We start from the raw sequence: 17,690 nt of genomic DNA on the forward strand, positions 1-17,690 counted from the left end.
CAACCCTCTCATGTGCTACAATTCATAGGAGCCCTATTTGATACCACTCTTATATGGGCTTTTCTACCTCAACAGACAGGGCACCTTACTTCATTTTTGCCGTAGTGTTTCCACTCTACAAGCCATCTCAGCAAGACAAATGATGCAACTCATAGGTCACATGGCCTCCACAGTTTGTCACCCTCTTCGCATGACTTCATCTCCGATCAGATTCAATTTGTGGTGTAATCTCCATAATCGGGATGCTTTCTCCTCTTCTCACCGCAGTGTTGGACTATCTTCTTTATTTGTCCAATTCTGTACTTAAGTTTACTTCGGCCAGAGTTCACCTCAGTGCTGTTAGTGCTTTCCATGCTCCTGTCAACAATAAAACTTTGGCCACTCACTTGCTTGTTTCAAAGTTTTTATGAAAGGTCTTTTTAACTCCAAACCTTTGCTCAAGCTGCCTCCTAGTTTTCTGGTATCTTAATGTAGTCCTAACCAGTCTGATGAAGCTGCCTTTTGGACCACTGACTTCTATTCATCTTAGCTTTCTCACTTGGAAAGCAGTCTTCTTGATATCTGTCACTATTGCTCGTCGAGAGAGTGAATTTCAAGCACTGGTTTCCGACCCTCCTTTCACAGAATTTCATCATTACAAGGTAGTCCTCAGAACTCATCCAAAATTCTTTCCCAAAGTAACCACAGATTTTCATCTGAATCAATCCATTGTACTTAGTTTTATTTTCCCCATAGCCTCACTTTGGACTGTAAGCATGCCTTAGCTTACTACATGCAAAGGACTAAGCCACACAGAACTTTCACCTGAATTGTTCATCTCTTTTGACCCTAACAGATTGGGCCTACCTGTAACCAAGAGAACTATTTCCATGTGGTTAGCAGCCTGTATTTCTTTCTGTTATTTTCAAGCTGGGCTGCAGCTTGAGGAATGTGTTACCGCTCACAAGGTCCAAGCTATGGTAGCATCAGTAGCTTTTTTGGGCTCCAGTCCTATTGAAGATATATCTGTAAAGCAGCTACTTTGTTCTCAGTTCACACATTAATATCTCACTCAGATGAGATAGATGGTCATTTCAGCCAAGCAGTATTACAGAATTAATTTTGTTCTTAATGGCCAATTCCCTTTTTAGTAAACTAGGGAGTCCTACGTGAGAATATGCTGCCTGCCTGTCCTAGGATAAAGCATAGTTACTTATCGTAACAGGTGTAATTCCAGGACAGCAGGGAATCAATTTCATACACTCTTGTACAAAGGAGAGATGGGAAGATATTTTATTTTATTTTTTGCTTGGCTGTTACTTTTCAGACTTCATTGAGGACCTCTGGTATAGCCATGGAAAATGCTTGACTACATGCTGCTAGATCAGGGTTGGAAGAGAGCCACTGCCTTGAATCGAAACAGAGAAAATTCCTCCACTTCTTCTGAACTCTATGATCTTGGCACAAACAAAACTGTCACTTACATGAGTGTCTGCTTTTCCACACAACCACACACAGCTTTCCTCCTGGACCTGTCTACATTGATGACACACAGTCTTTCCCTTGAGTTTCACAAGCCTCTTTGACTTTTTTTTAGGGATGGTTCTAGCAGAGTTGGTTTCACCAGACCACAGTACCCTCTCTTGTATACATAAGAACATAAAAATTAATTTACTGGGACAGACCGAAGGTCTATCGAGCCCAGTATCCTGTTCCCAACAGTGGCCAATCCAGGTCCCAAGTACATACAGTGTCCTTAATCCAGGTTTGCTCACATTGAGAGAGGCATGATTTGAGGCAGTGTCTCAGCAGTGCCAAAGTGTGCCTGTTTTACAATAATGAAAAATCACTCCATGGGCTTTTCAAATGTGTTGAAGCTGCTTCTTAAAGCCTTCTCCCAGTCTGTACCTTTTTAATAACTTTATCCCAGAATTCTTTTGTTAGCTCCATATCTGCCATTTTGCTTAAATCCACTTTCTATAAAGCTCTCTTTCTCTTATGTCCCTTGCGGATTCCATACTCTAAGGTGTTCAAACCCAACTGGCAATCTGGAAGTTGCAAAAATTAAATGCTTTTCTGAGCACACGTGCCACCCTCTTAGCCTGAGAGCTAGCAAACGTATCCAGTTACAATTTCTGCAAGCAATCCATGCAGAAGTCTCTTGCAGTTACTCTGCTTCTTTTCTTGTTTTTTCGCTTGGTTTGCTTTCTCGGCTTCTGTGCCTTGAGACCCCTTCCAGGTAGTCTCCTGTCGGAGGAAAGGATGCAGTCCTGTGATGCCGTACTGCTGCTTCACAGAAAAACACTGGTGGATCTGTGGAGCCAGCCTGCTGTGTGCCATTCTTACTTCTCTCAGAGCCCCTTCCCCTTGGGGTGGGTCAAGTCATAGTGTGTGTTTGGCTGGCTGGCAGTCCGAAGATCTTCAACTCTGGTTTGGAGAAGTTTCTAAGGCAGAAAATCCTTTTCCTCCATTTAGTTGCTGTTTAAATTGCTGACAGGTTTGGCATTGCAGAACTGAGCAACCCTCCATTATTTCCTATGGGAACTTCAGGGGTTGTTTGAACCCTTAAAAACTCATTTTTCACAGTTAGATGGTAGGTTTCAGATCCCCCACCTCCCCAGATCCCAATTCGCTGTTTTTTGTTTTTGGTGCGAATTCGCAGATGGCGGCCATCTTGTATTTAAAATCTTGTTTTCTAACTTATTTCTGCCTCAAACCCCCTCAATTTGATAAAAAAATCATTTTGGATGGACTCCCCAGCTCTTCATTTGTTGGATGTGTATAATGATTGTGCTGGATTGGCATTGGATCAGCGACCGTGTACCACATGCCATAGCACACAGGGCAAGGTGGCAGGAAACTCTGAATTTGCCTCCTCCGCATTCTCTAGGGCTGTGGAGCCGACCTGGGTCTGTGACTTCGGAAATACTGTATATACTCAAATATGGGATGAGATTTTTGGGCCAAAAAAATGGGTGTTGTCCTATGTTTGGGTCATCACCCAGTGACAATCCAGCACCCTCCTGGACTTGCTGTGGGCCCACCGGGACACGAGGGATCCCTCCTGTCCTGGCTGATACTAACAATTACCCCTCCCCCCCTTCTTCGCATACTTTTTCCCTGATAGTCTAGCGGTGTAGCCCACGCTGAATCCCTCCTGCTGATCTCACAGCCAACGGTGCATCCTGGCCAGCACGCAGGAGTGAACTTTTCGAGCTCCTGCCCGGCCCAATGCCACTGCCTGAAAAGCTGCCGCCAGTTCTCGCGGGTCTTGTGGCAGCCATTCAGAGAGTGGTGCAGGGCTGTGCGAGAGCTCGAAAAGCTTGCTCCTGTGTTATAGCCTGGGTGTGCTGCTGACTGCGAGATATACCGCTGGACTACCAGGAAAAAGGTACACGAAGGGGGGGGGGGGGCAATTGTTAGTATCAGACGGGAGGGATCCCTCCTGTCCCGGCCTACCCCTAGACAACTAGAGGAGGAAGAGGGTATAGGGAAGGAAGGTGGTTCAGGGTGTAGAGCCTGGTAGGGAAGGGGGCTGAGTTCAGAGCCAGGGAGGGAAGGGGGCTGGATGTAGAGCCTGGTAGGGAGGGGGCTGAGTATAGAATCTGGCAGGGGAGGGCATGAGGGAGGGGACACTGGGTGAAGATTCTGGCAGGGCATGGCACTTGAATATTAAGCCCCCACCTTATATTCGAGTCAACCATTTTTCTTCCTTTTGGGGGGAAAAATGGTGGTCTCGATTTATATTCAAATCAACTTATATTGTATATATGGTAAATATCGTCCAGTGGTTCTTCTAAAGTCTGGCGCAAAACACCTTCATTCCAAGTCCAAGGACTTTTGGTGGGGCGAGTGTACCTCAAAGGACCCCTGCTATGGTTGCGAGGTGTAACTTTTAACTGGAGTTTATTTAACTTCTGTGGAAAGCATTTTCTGTGGACCTCGCTTGTTCGATGCAGCCGGCGAGTGCATTGGGCCCTTCTTGTTTGGGAACCCCCTCATCTTGCAACGGCCCACCTCGATTGCACTAGTTGCCATTCTGACATAGAAACATGATGGCAGATAAAGGCCAAATGGCCTATCTAGTCTGCCCATCTGCTGTCTCCAGGGGCTGCTTCTATTTTGGACCCAGTTGATACCCTTGCTGGGACTAGTCAGCTCGGCTGCTCTGAGATTCCAGATTTGGGTGATGACCCTTCTGTATGCAGACTTCTTAATTATGGTTCTGTCCACCTTCTCATTGCTGATGATCTGAAAGAACTCAAATTGGTTTCACCACCTTCCACTTCTCAGACTTCGAACATGGACTGCTTTAATGTGCTGTCTTCCTTTGTTCCATCCCATCTGCAACTTTGCGAGCTGGATGCGTAGAGAGCTCTTTCTGGTCTAAAGCTATATCTAAGTTTTATCCCCTGGCGCCTGATTTTTCAACAAGTTTTTGAACATCTTAAAGTGGCTTCCGCTGTAGTGCAGTTTGTCAGGCGCACAGCTCTCCCTAGTGATGGCAGAGTGATGCTTAAGGATTCTCAGGTTCACAGGGTGGATATTATGTTGAAAAAGCTTTTTGAAGTGGCGTCTTTGGGTATTAAAGTGGCGGCAGTTGGTTCCTTTAAACAAACCTGTCCATTCCAGTGCTGTGTCCTCTGTGATGTGTCCTCTACTGGATGGTGGGGATTATGTAGCTGACACACAATCTCATTCAAGTTCTTAGTAAGGTCTCTGCTTATGCATTGTCCACTTGCCGGTCACTTTGGATCCATCATTGGGAGGGGAATGCTGCTTCTAAGGCCACTTTAAGCAAACTTCCTTTCAAGGGTCAGCTTCTTTTTGGTAAAGGTCTGCATGACATCATGATCAGTGTTGCTGAGCACCACCTGAACAGGTCTCGGGCAACGGGAGGGGTTTGTAGTAATTTTCATTCCTCGCAGATTTTGTCAGGGCTCCGTGAGATTGCTCCCAGAAATGTTACCAGGGCTACTGCCCTCGTTACAGCAGTTCCAATTTCAGGCAGCCTCAGGTTGCCGAGCAGCAATTTCTCTTAAGAAGACCCAATGACTCCAGGAGTCGGGTGGAGCTTCGTTATATTGGAGGTCGCCTTTCTCATTCTTATCAGGAATGAACTTGCATATCATTGGATCAATGGGTACTGGACATTATTTGGGAGGCGCACAAGATAGACTTATTTTGCCTGCCTCTGGATCTGTTTCTTGACTCTCTGGCGGGACGGCCGGAAAAGGAGTCTCAAGTGCGCGCTACAGTGCATCGTCTCTTAGACATCGGGTGATTAAACCCGTTTCAGAACACAAATGAGTTTCTAATGTACTTGGATCTTAGAGGCTTATCTCCATATTCCAATCTACCCGAAACATCGCCGGTTGCTGCGCTTCCATGTTCTACAACAGCATTTCCAGTTTGCGGCACTGCCCTGCGGCCTCGCAACAGCACCCCACACTTTCACAAAGGTGATGGTTAGTTGTGGTGGCCTTTTCTCCGCTAACAGGGGATCCAGGTCCATCCTTACCTGGACGATTGGTTGATTCAAGCTCCATCTTATCTGGAGTGCGAAAATTTGGTGGAGACTGGTGTCTCTGCTGCAGATGTTGAGGTGGATTTGTCAACTTCAAGAAGAACAATCTGATGCCTTCCCAGTCCCTGGAGTACCTGGCTCTTCACTTCGACACCAGGCATGGTCGTGTGTTTCTTCCTGAGGCATGCAGACAGACTTCAACCGCAAATCAGAGCTCTTTTGGACTATCTGGCTCCCACAGCCTAGCTTTATCTTTAGGTTCTGGGATCCATAGCGGCCTCCTTGGAGGCGGTCCTCTGGGCCTGAGCTATCTTGCACCCGTTACAGCAGTCCTTCCTTTCTGCAGCGTCATCCCCTTTAGATGCCACTCCCCTTGACGGAGCCAACTCGCAGCAGCTTGAGCTAGTGGCTCCAAGGGAGGCTCTCCGCCGGTGCAGGCTTCTTTGGATATCAAAGTTGATGACTCTTATGATGGATGCCAGTCTGTTGGATTGGAGTGCTCACTGCAGGGACTGTTAAATTCAGGGGCAGTGGACTTCTCATCAGAAACGTTGGTCAAGCAGAAAAATTAACATCCATGGAAGTGAGCCTTGATGATGTACACAGGCAGATAGAAAAACTTAAAACTGACAAATCCCCGGGTCCGGATGGAATCCATCCCAGGGTTCTGAAGGAATTAAAGGAGGAGATAGCGGAACTACTGCAGCAAATTTGCAACCTATCCTTGAAAACAGGCGTGATCCCAGAGGATTGGAAGATAGCCAACGTCATGCCCATCTTTAAAAAGGGATCAAGAGGTGACCCGGGAAACTACAAACCAATGAGTCTGACCTCGGTTCCGGGGAAAATGGCGGAAGCACTGATTAAAGAACACATCGATGAACATTTGGAAAGAAACGAACTTCTGATAACAAGCCAACATGGTTTCTGCAGGGGGAGATCGTGCCTAACGAACTTATTGCACTTCTTCGAAGGAATTAACAAACGGATGGACAGAGGAGACCCCATAGACATCATATACCTTGATTTCCAAAAAGCCTTTGACAAGGTGCCTCACAAGCATCTACTCCGGAAACTGAAGAAGCATAGAGTGGACGGAGACGTACATAGATGGATCAGAAACTGGTTGGCGGGTAGGAAACAGAGGGTAGGGGTGAAGGGCCACTACTCGGACTGGATGAGGGTCACGAGTGGTGTTCCGCAGGGCTCAGTGCTCGGGCCGCTGCTATTTAATATATTCATAAATGATCTAGAAACAGGCATGAAGTGTGAGATAATAAAATTTGCGGACGATACAAAACTATTTAGTGGAGCTGGGACTAAAGAGGAATGCGAAGAATTGCAAAGGGACTTGAACAAACTGGGGGAATGGGCGGCGAGATGGCAGATGAAGTTCAACGTTGAGAAATGTAAAGTATTGCATGTGGGAAACAGAAACCCGAGGTACAACTATACGATGGGAGGGATATTATTGAATGAGAGTAACCAAGAAAGGGACTTGGGGGTAATGGTGGACATGACAATGAAGCCGACGGCACAGTGCGCAGCAGCCGCTAAGAAAGCAAATAGAATGCAAGGCATAATCAAGAAGGGTATTACAACATGGACGAAAGAAGTTATCCTGCCATTGTATCGGGCGATGGTGCGCCCGCATTTGGAATACTGCGTCCAATATTGGTCTCCGTATCTTAAGAAGGATATGGCGTTACTCGAGAGGGTTCAGAGAAGAGCGACACGTTTGATAAAAGGGATGGAAAACCTCTCATACGCTGAGAGATTGGAGAAACTGGGTCTCTTTTCCCTGGAGAAGAGACGACTTAGAGGGGATATGATAGAGACTTATAAGATCATGAAGGGCATAGAGAGAGTAGAGAGGGACAGATTCTTCAAACTTTTGAAAAATAAAAGAACAAGAGGACACTCGGAAAAGTTGAAAGGGGACAGATTCAAAACGAATGCTATGAAGTTCTTCTTTACCTAACGAGTGGTGGACACCTGGAATGAGCTTCCAGAGGGCGTAATAGGGCAGAGTACAGTACAGGGGTTTAAGAAAGGATTGGACAATTTCCTGCTGGAAAAGGGGATAGAGGGGTATAAATAGAGGATTACTGCACAGGTCCTGGACCTGTTGGGCCGCTGCGTGAGCGGACTGCTGGGCATGATGGACCTCAGGTCTGACCCAGCAGAGGCATTGCTTATGTTCTTATGCTCTTATGTTAGAGCTCGGGGCAATTTGGCTGACGTTACTCTCCATCTCCTGGAAGGAAAAATGATGTGGATCTTCGACAACGCTACAGCAGTGGCATACTTGTAAATCGTCAAGGGGCACAAGAAGTGCTCCTTTGGGACAGGAGGCTTGCATGCTATTCTGCTGGGCGGAAGTGCGTCTTCTGTCTCGGTGATTCATGTGGCCAGAATTGACAATGTTCAGGCAGACTTCCTCAGCCAGCAGATCCTGGACTTGCGAGAATGGTCCTTCTTGCAGAAAGCTTTTCGTCTGATTGTGTAGTGCTGGGTTCAGCCCTAGATGGACTTAATGGCTTCAGCAGAGAACTCGAAAACCAGATGCTTTTTCAGTTGATGAAAACAGCGCGGAAGCCTAGGGCTGGATACCTTGGTTCAACCCTGGCCGGTTTACATGTTTTTCCTATATGTGTTCCCTCCATGGCCTCTGATTGGTTGGGCCATCTGCCGGATAGTGATGCATCCTGGCCTGATGATTCTAGTGGCTCCAGGTTGGCCTCATAACCCTTGGTATGTGGATCTCAACCAGCATCAGTGGGGCAAGAAGCTTCAACTATTTCCTTCATTGCTTCCTTTTCAGTCATGGACCAGTGCCCATGGAGAACCCATGGTGCGTTGGTCTTACGGTATGGCTCTTGAGCGTTCAGCCTTTGTGAAGCATGGTTATTCAGTTGTCTTGATCTCCACTTTTTGCGCTCAAAGAAACCCTCTACTATGTCTTCTTATTCCAAAGCCTGGAAGACTTTCCAGCAGTGGTGTGCTAAAGATCAGGTGGAGGCTAAGCAGGCTCCCATTTCAGTGGTCCTGGCTTTTCTTCAGGAGGGCCTGAACAAAGGTCTGGCAGTGGCATCACTCAGGTTGCAGGCCTTTCATGTTTTTGAGCGTGCAGAGGTGCTAGTTTGTTTACTGCTCATTCGGATGTGACCAGATTTATGAGAGGGGTGTTTTCATCTACATCCTCCCTTGCGTCTTCCTTTCCCTTTGTGGAATCTTAACATCATTTTGCAGGGCCTTGGAGAGGCTCCATTCGAACTACTGAAGGATACGTCTCTTCTGGATCTCACGATCAAGACTGTCTTCCTGGTTGGCGTTCTCTTGGTACGGCATATTTCGGAGCTTCAGGCTCTGTATTACGGATGCAGGTGTTGCTCTCCATACTGTACCTTCTTTTCTGCTGAAAATGGTTTTGGCCTTCCATGTTAACCAGGAGGTTTTGTCGCCTGCGTTTCATTCCACAGGTTCAGAGTGCAAAGATCAGATCTTACGCAAATTAGATGTCTGGAAAGTCTTGCTCCATTTTTTGGAGAGGTCTAATGATTTCAGACTTTCTGATCACCTTTGTCCTGACTGCTGCATCTCGAAGTTTTGGAATAGCCTACTTTTCTACCTTGGTTATTCTCTTTACAGGCTTGAAAATTTTCTAGCCAGTTACCAGATCCTATTTGGAGTTTCTGAGAGTACAGGGTATGCACATTACTAAAGATTTTTCTTGGGGTGCTTGGACGCAGCAGGTTATTTCTACATTGTTCCTCACTGTTCCCATACCCCCTTGTCATGGATTTGTTCAGGTATGTTATGTGGCTTTGGGACTTAACTGGACATGTTTGCTAGTTCTCAGGCTAAGGGGTGGAACATGCAACTCCCGGATTGCTGGTTTGGAATTGAACACCTAGCTTATGGAATCCTACAGGGACTAACAGAAAGAAGATTATCGAAGGTATAAACCTAATCTTCCATCCCTTCCTCCTCCAATCCATCAAATTCCCTTTTATCATAAATACTCTGGACATAGTTGGTCTCTAGCTCCATTTAATCTGGGTGTGCTATGAGGGTTTGAAAACTTGAGCAATCAAAAATTTTAGTTTATTTTAAATTTAATTTTTGAATTTCTATAGAATATGATACGTAGATAGTGAAACAAATCCCTTTAATGCATTCTGAATTTTTTGATTTTTTTTTTAAACAGCAAAATTTGAAGCGTAGGCTAAAGTATAGGGATTTCTACAAGGTACTGTAATTCCTTATTGTTTGATTCTTGGTACACTGCCTTGCTGTGGTATAACCTGGTACTCTTATTTTACGTTGGTGAGCCCAAAGTCCTATCCTTCCCCCAAAGTTTGTTGTTCACAGATACATTTAATTATTAATGTATATTGATATGCAGAAAAACTTAGATTTTCTTTTCTGGATTCAGATTGCTGCTGGAGAAGCCTGCAGATAGTTGAAGTGAAAACTTATTACTGCTTTGAAAAGCAGCAACCTTGAAATGCTGCATAAAAAAAGCATCTTGAAGACAGACAATCTTTAATGGTTTTCTTTTCTTTAACAGAAATGAAGGAGAGAAAAAAGATGACCAGACTCCAAAGAAACGTTCTGGCTCCAGTGGTTCTAGTCCTAGACGTTCTAGGAGGTCAGGCTCAAGACACAGAGTTCAACGATCGCGTTCTAGAAGCCCTCCAAAATTTATACGCACAAGATCAAGAAGTCGAAGCCCAAGGAGATTACCTCGTCGCAGTCCAGTTCAAACCCGAAGTCCCAGACGCCGTTCTTGCTCTCCTCGTAAATCCAGATCACCCCATAAGTCACTGTCTCCACGACGAATTAGACGCTCAAATAGTCGTTCAAAGTATCCACGGCCTGCCAGTGGTGTTCCACCTTCAAAGAGATTTTGCAAATCTCCAGGTAAATATTGGTTAACTCTTTTAACATAGTAACATAGTAGATGACGGCAGATAAAGACCCGAAAGGTCCATCCAGTCTGCCCAACCTGATTCAATTTAAATTTTTTAATTTTTTCTTCTTAGCTATTTCTGGGCAGGAATCCAAAGCTTTACCCTGTACTGTGCTTGTGTTCCAACTGCCGAAATCTCTGTTAAGACTTACTCTAGCCCATCTACACCCTCCCAGCCATTGAAGCCCTCCCCAGCCCATCCTCCACCAAATGGCCATATACAGACACAGACCATGCAAGTCTTCCCAGTACTGGCCTTAGTTCAATATTTAATCTTATTTTCTGATTCTAGATCCTTTGTGTTCATCCCACGCTTCTTTGAACTCAGTCACAGTTTTACTCTCTACCACCTCTCTCGGGAGCGCATTCCAGGCATCCACCACCCTCTCCGTAAAGTAGAATTTCCTAACATTGCCTTTGAATCTACCACCCCCTCAACCTCAAATTATGTCCTCTGGTTTTACCATTTTCCTTTCTCTGAAAAAGATTTTGTTCTACGTTAATACCCTTCAAGTATTTGAACGTCTGAATCATATCGATGAGTTAAATGATTACACTATATGTAATAAAAGTTAATAACCAAAGACATTTCTGAAAATAGCAGTTTTTTTAATTTTCTATGTAAACCACAGTTCTTCAACCGCCGATCCGCGGACCGGTGGCGGTCCGCAGGAAATTTTTGCCGGTCCGCGCAGAACCGGCAAGATTGACTCATTTCAACTTCCTGCCGGTCCGCGCAGGACCGGCAAGATCAGCATCGGAAGCGTGCGCTGGGCCGGAGAGATCTTGGGGAGCCTCCGACAGTGGCTTTCTCCCCTCTCTGCAGCTCTCCTTTACTTCCCAGCGCAGTGATTCACGAAGGCAGCCTCGGGGCTTTTGCTGAGTCGCGGCTGCCTCTGATGATGCAACTTCCTCTTTCCTCAGAGGCGGCGCGACCCAACAAAGGACCCGGGGCTGCCTTCGTGAATCGCTGCTGGGAGGGGAGAAAACCACTATCAGAGTCTGGGAAGCTGCTGGGCAGGGGAAAAAAGGGACATCTGCTACTGGAAAGGGAGAAGGAGAGATGCTTCTGGGAGGGGAGGAGGGAAAGGAATCTGGGAAGCTGCTGGGCCAGGAAAAAAAGGGACAGCTGCTACTGGAGAGGGAGAAGGAGAAGGAGAGATGCATCTGGGAGGGGAGGAGGGAAAGGAATCTGGGAAGCTGCTGGGCCAGGAAAAAAAAGGACAGCTGCTACTGGAGAGGGAGAAGGAGAGATGCTTCTGGGAGGGGAGGAGGGAAAGGAATCTGGGAAGCTGCTGGGCAAGGAAAAAAAAGGGACAGCTGCTACTGGAGAAGGAGAGATGCTTCTGGGAGGGGAGGAGGGAAAGGAATCTGGGAAGCTGCTGGGCAAGGAAAAAAGGGACAGCTGCTACTGGAGAGGGAGAAGAAGGAGAGATGCTTCTTGGAGGGGAGGAGGGAAAGGAATCTGGGAAGCTGCTGGGCTAGGGAAAAAAGGGACAGCTGCTACTGGAGAGGGAGAAGAAGAAGGAGAGATGCTTCTTGGAGGGGAGGAGGGAAAGGAATCTGGGAAGCTGCTGGGCAAGGAAAAAAAGGGACAGCTGCTACTGGAGAGGGAGAAGGAGAGATGCTTCTGGGAGGGGAGGAGGGAAAGGAATCTGGGAAGCTGCTGGGCAAGGAAAAAAAAGGGACAGCTGCTACTGGAGAGGGAGACGGAGAGATGCTGCTTGGAGGGAAGGAAGGGAAGAGAGTTACTGCTGGACAGGAGGAGGAGGGAAGGGAGAATGAAAAAAGGAAGGAAACAGCTGTCAGAGAGATTAGAGGAGGGGAAGGGGAGACACAGGCATGAGAAAGTAGAGAGATTGATGATAGGAAGGGGTCAGCAGAAAAATAAGCAGAGGGACAACGATGATAGATCTGGTGTAGGAGAGATAAAAATGAAGAGAGCAGTGAAGCTGGAATGAATCATGTAAAAAAGAGAGAGGGGCACAAGCTGGATGGAAAGGGGAGAGGGACATAGAAAGAAGACAGATACCATATGGAAGGGGGAGTGGACAGACAGTGGATGGAAGGGGCAGATGCTGGATTGAAGAGACAGAGGGCATACGCTGGAAGGAAGAGAGTGAAAAAGAGATTGAAAGCAGAAACCAGAGACGACAAAAGGTAGAAAAAAATAATTTTATTTCTATTTTGTGATTAGAATTTATCAGATTTGAAATATATATCCTGCTAGAGCTGGTGTTAGACATAACTGGGGACTGCAAAACCCAGGCAGTGCTTCTTTAGCTTCCAGCTGGCTTAGGGCGCTCTCTGACCAGGGGGCAGTTGCCCTAGTTGCACTCCCCTAAAACTATTCCTGTCATGTGTTACTTCAGTATTCTGTTAGCATGATATTTCTGTGTAGCATTCTGTAATAATTTGGCTTGTTCAGTTTTCTTGATAGTAGAGGGGATATATGTGAAGGGGAGGGGAGACAGGGGTTTTGTTGATCCTTGCTCTGAATTATTTGTATTTATAAAATGACAATTCTACAGAATATTGTTTCTTTTTATACTTTAATAAAATACATTCAATATAAAATCATAACTGAGGCTTGTGTGGATGGGATCAGATGATTTGTGGGGACCGAGCTCGCGGAGATGGGGCGGAAATGGGGTTTTTAAATTTTAGTCCTAGTAGTTTGCCGGTCCACAAAATAATTCTTTTTTTTCTGCCGGTCCACGGGTGTAAAAAGGTTGAAGAACACTGATGTAAACCATGTTTTGTGGAATACTGGTAGTCTTGTTTTGCTAGAACCATATCCAAATATATTTAAAATGAGAAATTGTTTTCCTTTCAAGTTTGAAAATGCATGTTCTTGTACCCACTCTATTCCTGGACAAGTGGGTTATGCATCCCATGTCATGAGACCTGCATAATTTTTTCAGACCCTCCTCTTATACCTTGGGTACCTCAGGTTTCAAGTTGCTTTCCTGCAAACAAGACTGTAGGAACTTGTCTTTTCTGTTTGTGTTTAATTTTTCTTCTATTCAGTTATTTTACACGTTTCATGTACTCATGCTGCAGAGGTTCCCAGCAGAGACAACTCTGACTGCGGGAAATTGCAGATTTTGTGAAGAAAGCCTGTTTCCAGGGGGTTGGCTGCATTGCAGTGCACCTCCTGGACAGCCTGTATTTCAGATTGGTGCTCAGGGACCATTCCCTTGGGAGTTAATCCTAGACCCCCCTCTCCCCCACCCTTAAAATCCTAAAATCGCCTTGTTTTTTTAGGGTTCCTGTGCTTTCCATGGGCTGTTTTTCTCTAAAAATTGCATCTGCGGTGGCCATCTTAGATTGTCACGATTTGAATTTAAAGTTAATTTTTGCATCTACAAGCTTCGTTTTCGCAAGTCAACCACTCAGATGGATTTCTCAGAACAAGATAATTTGGATTCGGGATCCGGAAGGTTCGCCCCCCACATTTCGCCCCCAGCAATTCGCCCCTCACATTTCGCCCCTCACATTTCGCCCCCCACATTTCGCCCCCAGACACATTTCGCCCCCACACATTTCGCCCCCCGGATGTTTCGCCCCCACACATTTCTCCCCCGCACATTTCGCCCCTGAGTGTCAGACTATTCCTCTCGCAGGCGATTTCTTTGCCGACACGACGACGCTCTCGATGAGGAAGAGGACGGTGGGGGCGGCCCGCCCGGAACTTGCGTGCGGGTCCGCCCGCCTTAGAGCGCTGCGCCTTCTTGCCGATCGGCTTTCTGCCCTCGGCGTTTTTTAAACTTGTTGCCGGCTCTCCCCGCGTGGAGCTGGTGCAGGAGGGGGGGTGCGGCTTGCAAGGAGTCGGGGCGTCGGCCGCGCCGGCTTTCAGGGCCGCCGACTCCCTCCTCCCTGGCCGCAGGTTGCTTTGCCGTTCGGGGTCGGCTAATCGTTGGGGGGGGGGCGGCACCTCTGCCCAGGCCGCGGGCCGCGTGTGAGCCAGCGGCTCGCGGCACCGAACAACTCTCTTCCTGGCAACTATGAGCGGGGCGGGTCGCCCCACACGTGCGGGCTGGTCCGCCTGCCCGGGAGCGTCGGATCGGATTCCTGCCCTTAGCCGGTAGTCTTCCCTCCTCTCATACCGCGGGCCGCGTTGGAGCCAGCGGCCCGCGGCGCAAAAACGCACCGTACCGGCGCTCCCCTCCTCCCGGCCGGGCCGCTTGGGGGCTCCTTCTCCCCCTCCGGCACCAATGGCCGACCGCACCAGACCGGCGCTTCCTTCCTCCCAGGCCGCGAGCCGCGTAGGAGCCAGCGGCCCGCGGCAAAAAACGCATTAGACCGGCGCTCCCTTCCTCCCAGGCCGCGAGCCGCGTTAGGGCCAGCAGCTCGCGGCGCAGAACTCGCGTGCCGGCGCTCCCCCTGTAGCGGCTGGCGGCGCCGACCGCAGCGGACCGGCGCTCCCCTACTGCCGGGCCGCGTTGGGGTTGTCTGCTCGCGGTGGCGTTCGGGGTCGGCTAGTCGTTGGGGGGGGGCCGCGCCTCTGCGCGGGCCGCGTTTGGGCTGGCGGCTCGTGGCGCCGAGCGACTCTCTTCGCGCTGGGGGGCGGCGCCGGCGTTCGGGGGCGCATCAGCATACTCCCTGACTCCTTAAAAAAAAAAACCGCTACAAATTCAAAGTGCACAGCTGGCGGCCCTGCAGCTCCGGACTTCCCCACACCTGCTCTCTCCCCCCCCGATCACTATTATTTTAAATGTTATGGCAGCCACGGCGCTGTATCCATCGGAGGAGACTTCTAACCTCGGCCTGCCCCGGAACTCTTCCTGCAACAGCAACTTCATGGCCGAGGTTAGAAGTCTCCTCCGATGGATACAGCGCCGTGGCTGCCATAACATTTAAAATAATAGTGATCGGGGGGGGGGGGGGGGGGGAGAGAGCAGGTGTGGGGAAGTCCGGAGCTGCAGGGCCGACATTAGAGGCAGTGAGAACAGCCAGCTGTGCACTTTGAATTTGTAGCCTGCCGTCGTGTCGGCAAAGAAATCGCCTGCGAGAGGAATAGTCTGACACTCAGGGGCGAAATGTGCGGGGGCGAAATGTGTGGGGGCGAAACATCCGGGGGGCGAAATGTGTGGGGGCGAAACATCCGGGGGGCGAAATGTGCGGGGGCGAAATGTGAGGGGCGAATTGCTGGGGGCGAAACTTCCGTGAACCATTTGGATTCATACCCTGTTTGTGGTCGATGGCAGTCTGGTGAGCAGCTGTGTTCTACGTTTTTAGTGGCACAGGGGAGGGGAACTTGACTTAGGCCCTGGTTTTATCGACCCTTATGGGAGTCCTACCACTCACTCTAGCCAGGGCCGGTCCAAAAAGTCAAAATTAGTCCCTGGGGACAGTACGCTTGCGGTTCCAGCATAATGCAACCACGATGTGAGGGTGGGAAGAATCCTCCAAAGGAGTTCTCAGGAGGCGTTTGCAAACCCAGATGAAGGTTAATTTATTAATGTGATCTGGATTTAGGAGGGGTCCCTATGGTTCAGAGATTCTTTAGGCCCTCAGCTTCAGTCAGCCTAATTTTTGAAGCCCTCCAGGAATGGATATTGGAGGTTGGGCAGGCAACAGTAGCATATTGCTCACTTGTGAGTAGCATGAAGCTGCAGTCTTCATTCTTTTCCTGATCATCCAGACATAGTACAGATGCTTGCTGATCACTGGGGAGGTCCTGGAGGATCCTCTGACAGTTGCTTGAGTCTTATCACAGCTCTACTTGATGGCGACCGTATTTAATCAGCGTTTTGCATCCCCTGAAGTTGATTCCCCGGTGGCACAGGTCGCCAAGCGATGGAGTGGTTGTGCTGAAGACACTCAGGATCTTAGGATAAATTTTGTCCTCAAATCGCTCTGATTCTGCGGCCTCCAAGCTGACATCGCCCACTTCATTTGTGGCTGGAGCTTGTTTTTCTAAGCTTTGCCATGTTCCAGATACTCAGTGCTCCAAGTTACCTCCTTTTTTTTGGTTTCAGGTGTGGGTTCTGTGGCGGACATATTTTGTTCGCTTCTGAGGGGTGAGGAGGCTCAGCATACTTTTTTTCAGTGCATAGGATGTTGTGGATCTGTGAATGGTTCAGTGACTCATCCTTTAAGGCAACCCTGAGTAAATTTCCTTTTAGAGAGCAGTTGCTGTTCAGTAAAGGTCTGGAGGGCCACCAGCCATTCAGGTTTTCAGGATAGCCCTAATGAATATGCATAGAGCAGATATGCATGCCTGTCACCTCCATTATATGCAAATCTTCCTCATGCATAGTTAATTAAAAACCTGACTGGCTGGTGGTCCTCCAGGACAGGGTTGAGAACCACTGGTCTAGATGACCTTACAGCTAGTATGCAGGACCGTAAATATAAGTCCTTGTCCAACAGCAGCCCCTGGTCCTCTCGTGGCCCAGGGCGTTCTAGCTTTTTTTCCTCCAACTGTATACAGTGGTACCTTGATTACGAGCATAATCCGTTCCAGGAGCATGCTCGTAATCCAAAATGCTCGTTTATCAGAGCGAGTTTCCCCATAGGAAATAATGGAAACTTGCTTTGATATGTTCCCACCCCCCGAGGCCAGCGGCGCTGCTCTATCCCCTCCCCACGAGAACCGGCATTGCGATCCAGCACCCCCCCCCCACCGCTTCTTACTGTCATCTGGGCACCGGAGAGAGCTTGAACTCGCAAGCCTTGAGCATGCACAGATGCTCAAGGCCCAGCAAGAAGAGGAGGCCGATCTTTGGGCACTGGCACCAACGCACAGGACATGCCGGTGCCGTTGCCCAGGCCCGGATGACAGAAGTGTGTGTGTGTGTGTGTGTGTGGGGGGGGGGGGTGCTGGATCGTGAGGGGCGCTGGATCGTGAGGGGCGCCGCTCGCAAATCGAGGCATGCTCGGTTTCCGAGGCACCGATTTTGCGAATGTTTCCTCATCTTGCAAAACACTCGCAAACCGGTGCACTCGTAAACCGAGGTGCCACTGTATATGTGTGTGTAAATAAAAGCTCTGATACAGGCTATCTGTTGCTCCCTCAGAGGGGAGGAGGAGGCTCTTGGCTTTTCTGATGGAATGGTTGGCTGTCACTTCTGTTTGCTGGGCCCGGAGCATTTTGCAGGACGGCTACAAGCTCAAGAAATTTTTGTCCCCTTTCAGAGCTTTTTCGGGACTCCCCCAGCAGGGAGACCAGACAAGGTGGCCCGAGTGGAGGCCATGGTCCAA

At 48.4% G+C, this 17,690-nt stretch overlaps 1 protein-coding gene across 4 annotated transcripts in view; it reads left to right on the forward strand.

Moving 5' to 3' along the window:
• Positions 1-17,690, forward strand: part of ZNF638 (zinc finger protein 638) — a 570,425-nt gene that overhangs the window by 197,030 nt on the left and 355,705 nt on the right. For all 4 annotated transcript variants that reach the window (XM_033953374.1, XM_033953362.1, XM_033953382.1 and 1 more), the window contains exon 5: positions 10,080-10,432. In XM_033953374.1, coding sequence (XP_033809265.1) covers positions 10,080-10,432 — 353 coding nt within the window. The remainder of the gene's footprint in view (positions 1-10,079; positions 10,433-17,690) is intronic.

The sequence above is a fragment of the Geotrypetes seraphini genome, chromosome 1, assembly GCF_902459505.1.
Source record: "Geotrypetes seraphini chromosome 1, aGeoSer1.1, whole genome shotgun sequence".
Taxonomy (NCBI): Eukaryota; Metazoa; Chordata; class Amphibia; order Gymnophiona; family Dermophiidae; genus Geotrypetes; species Geotrypetes seraphini.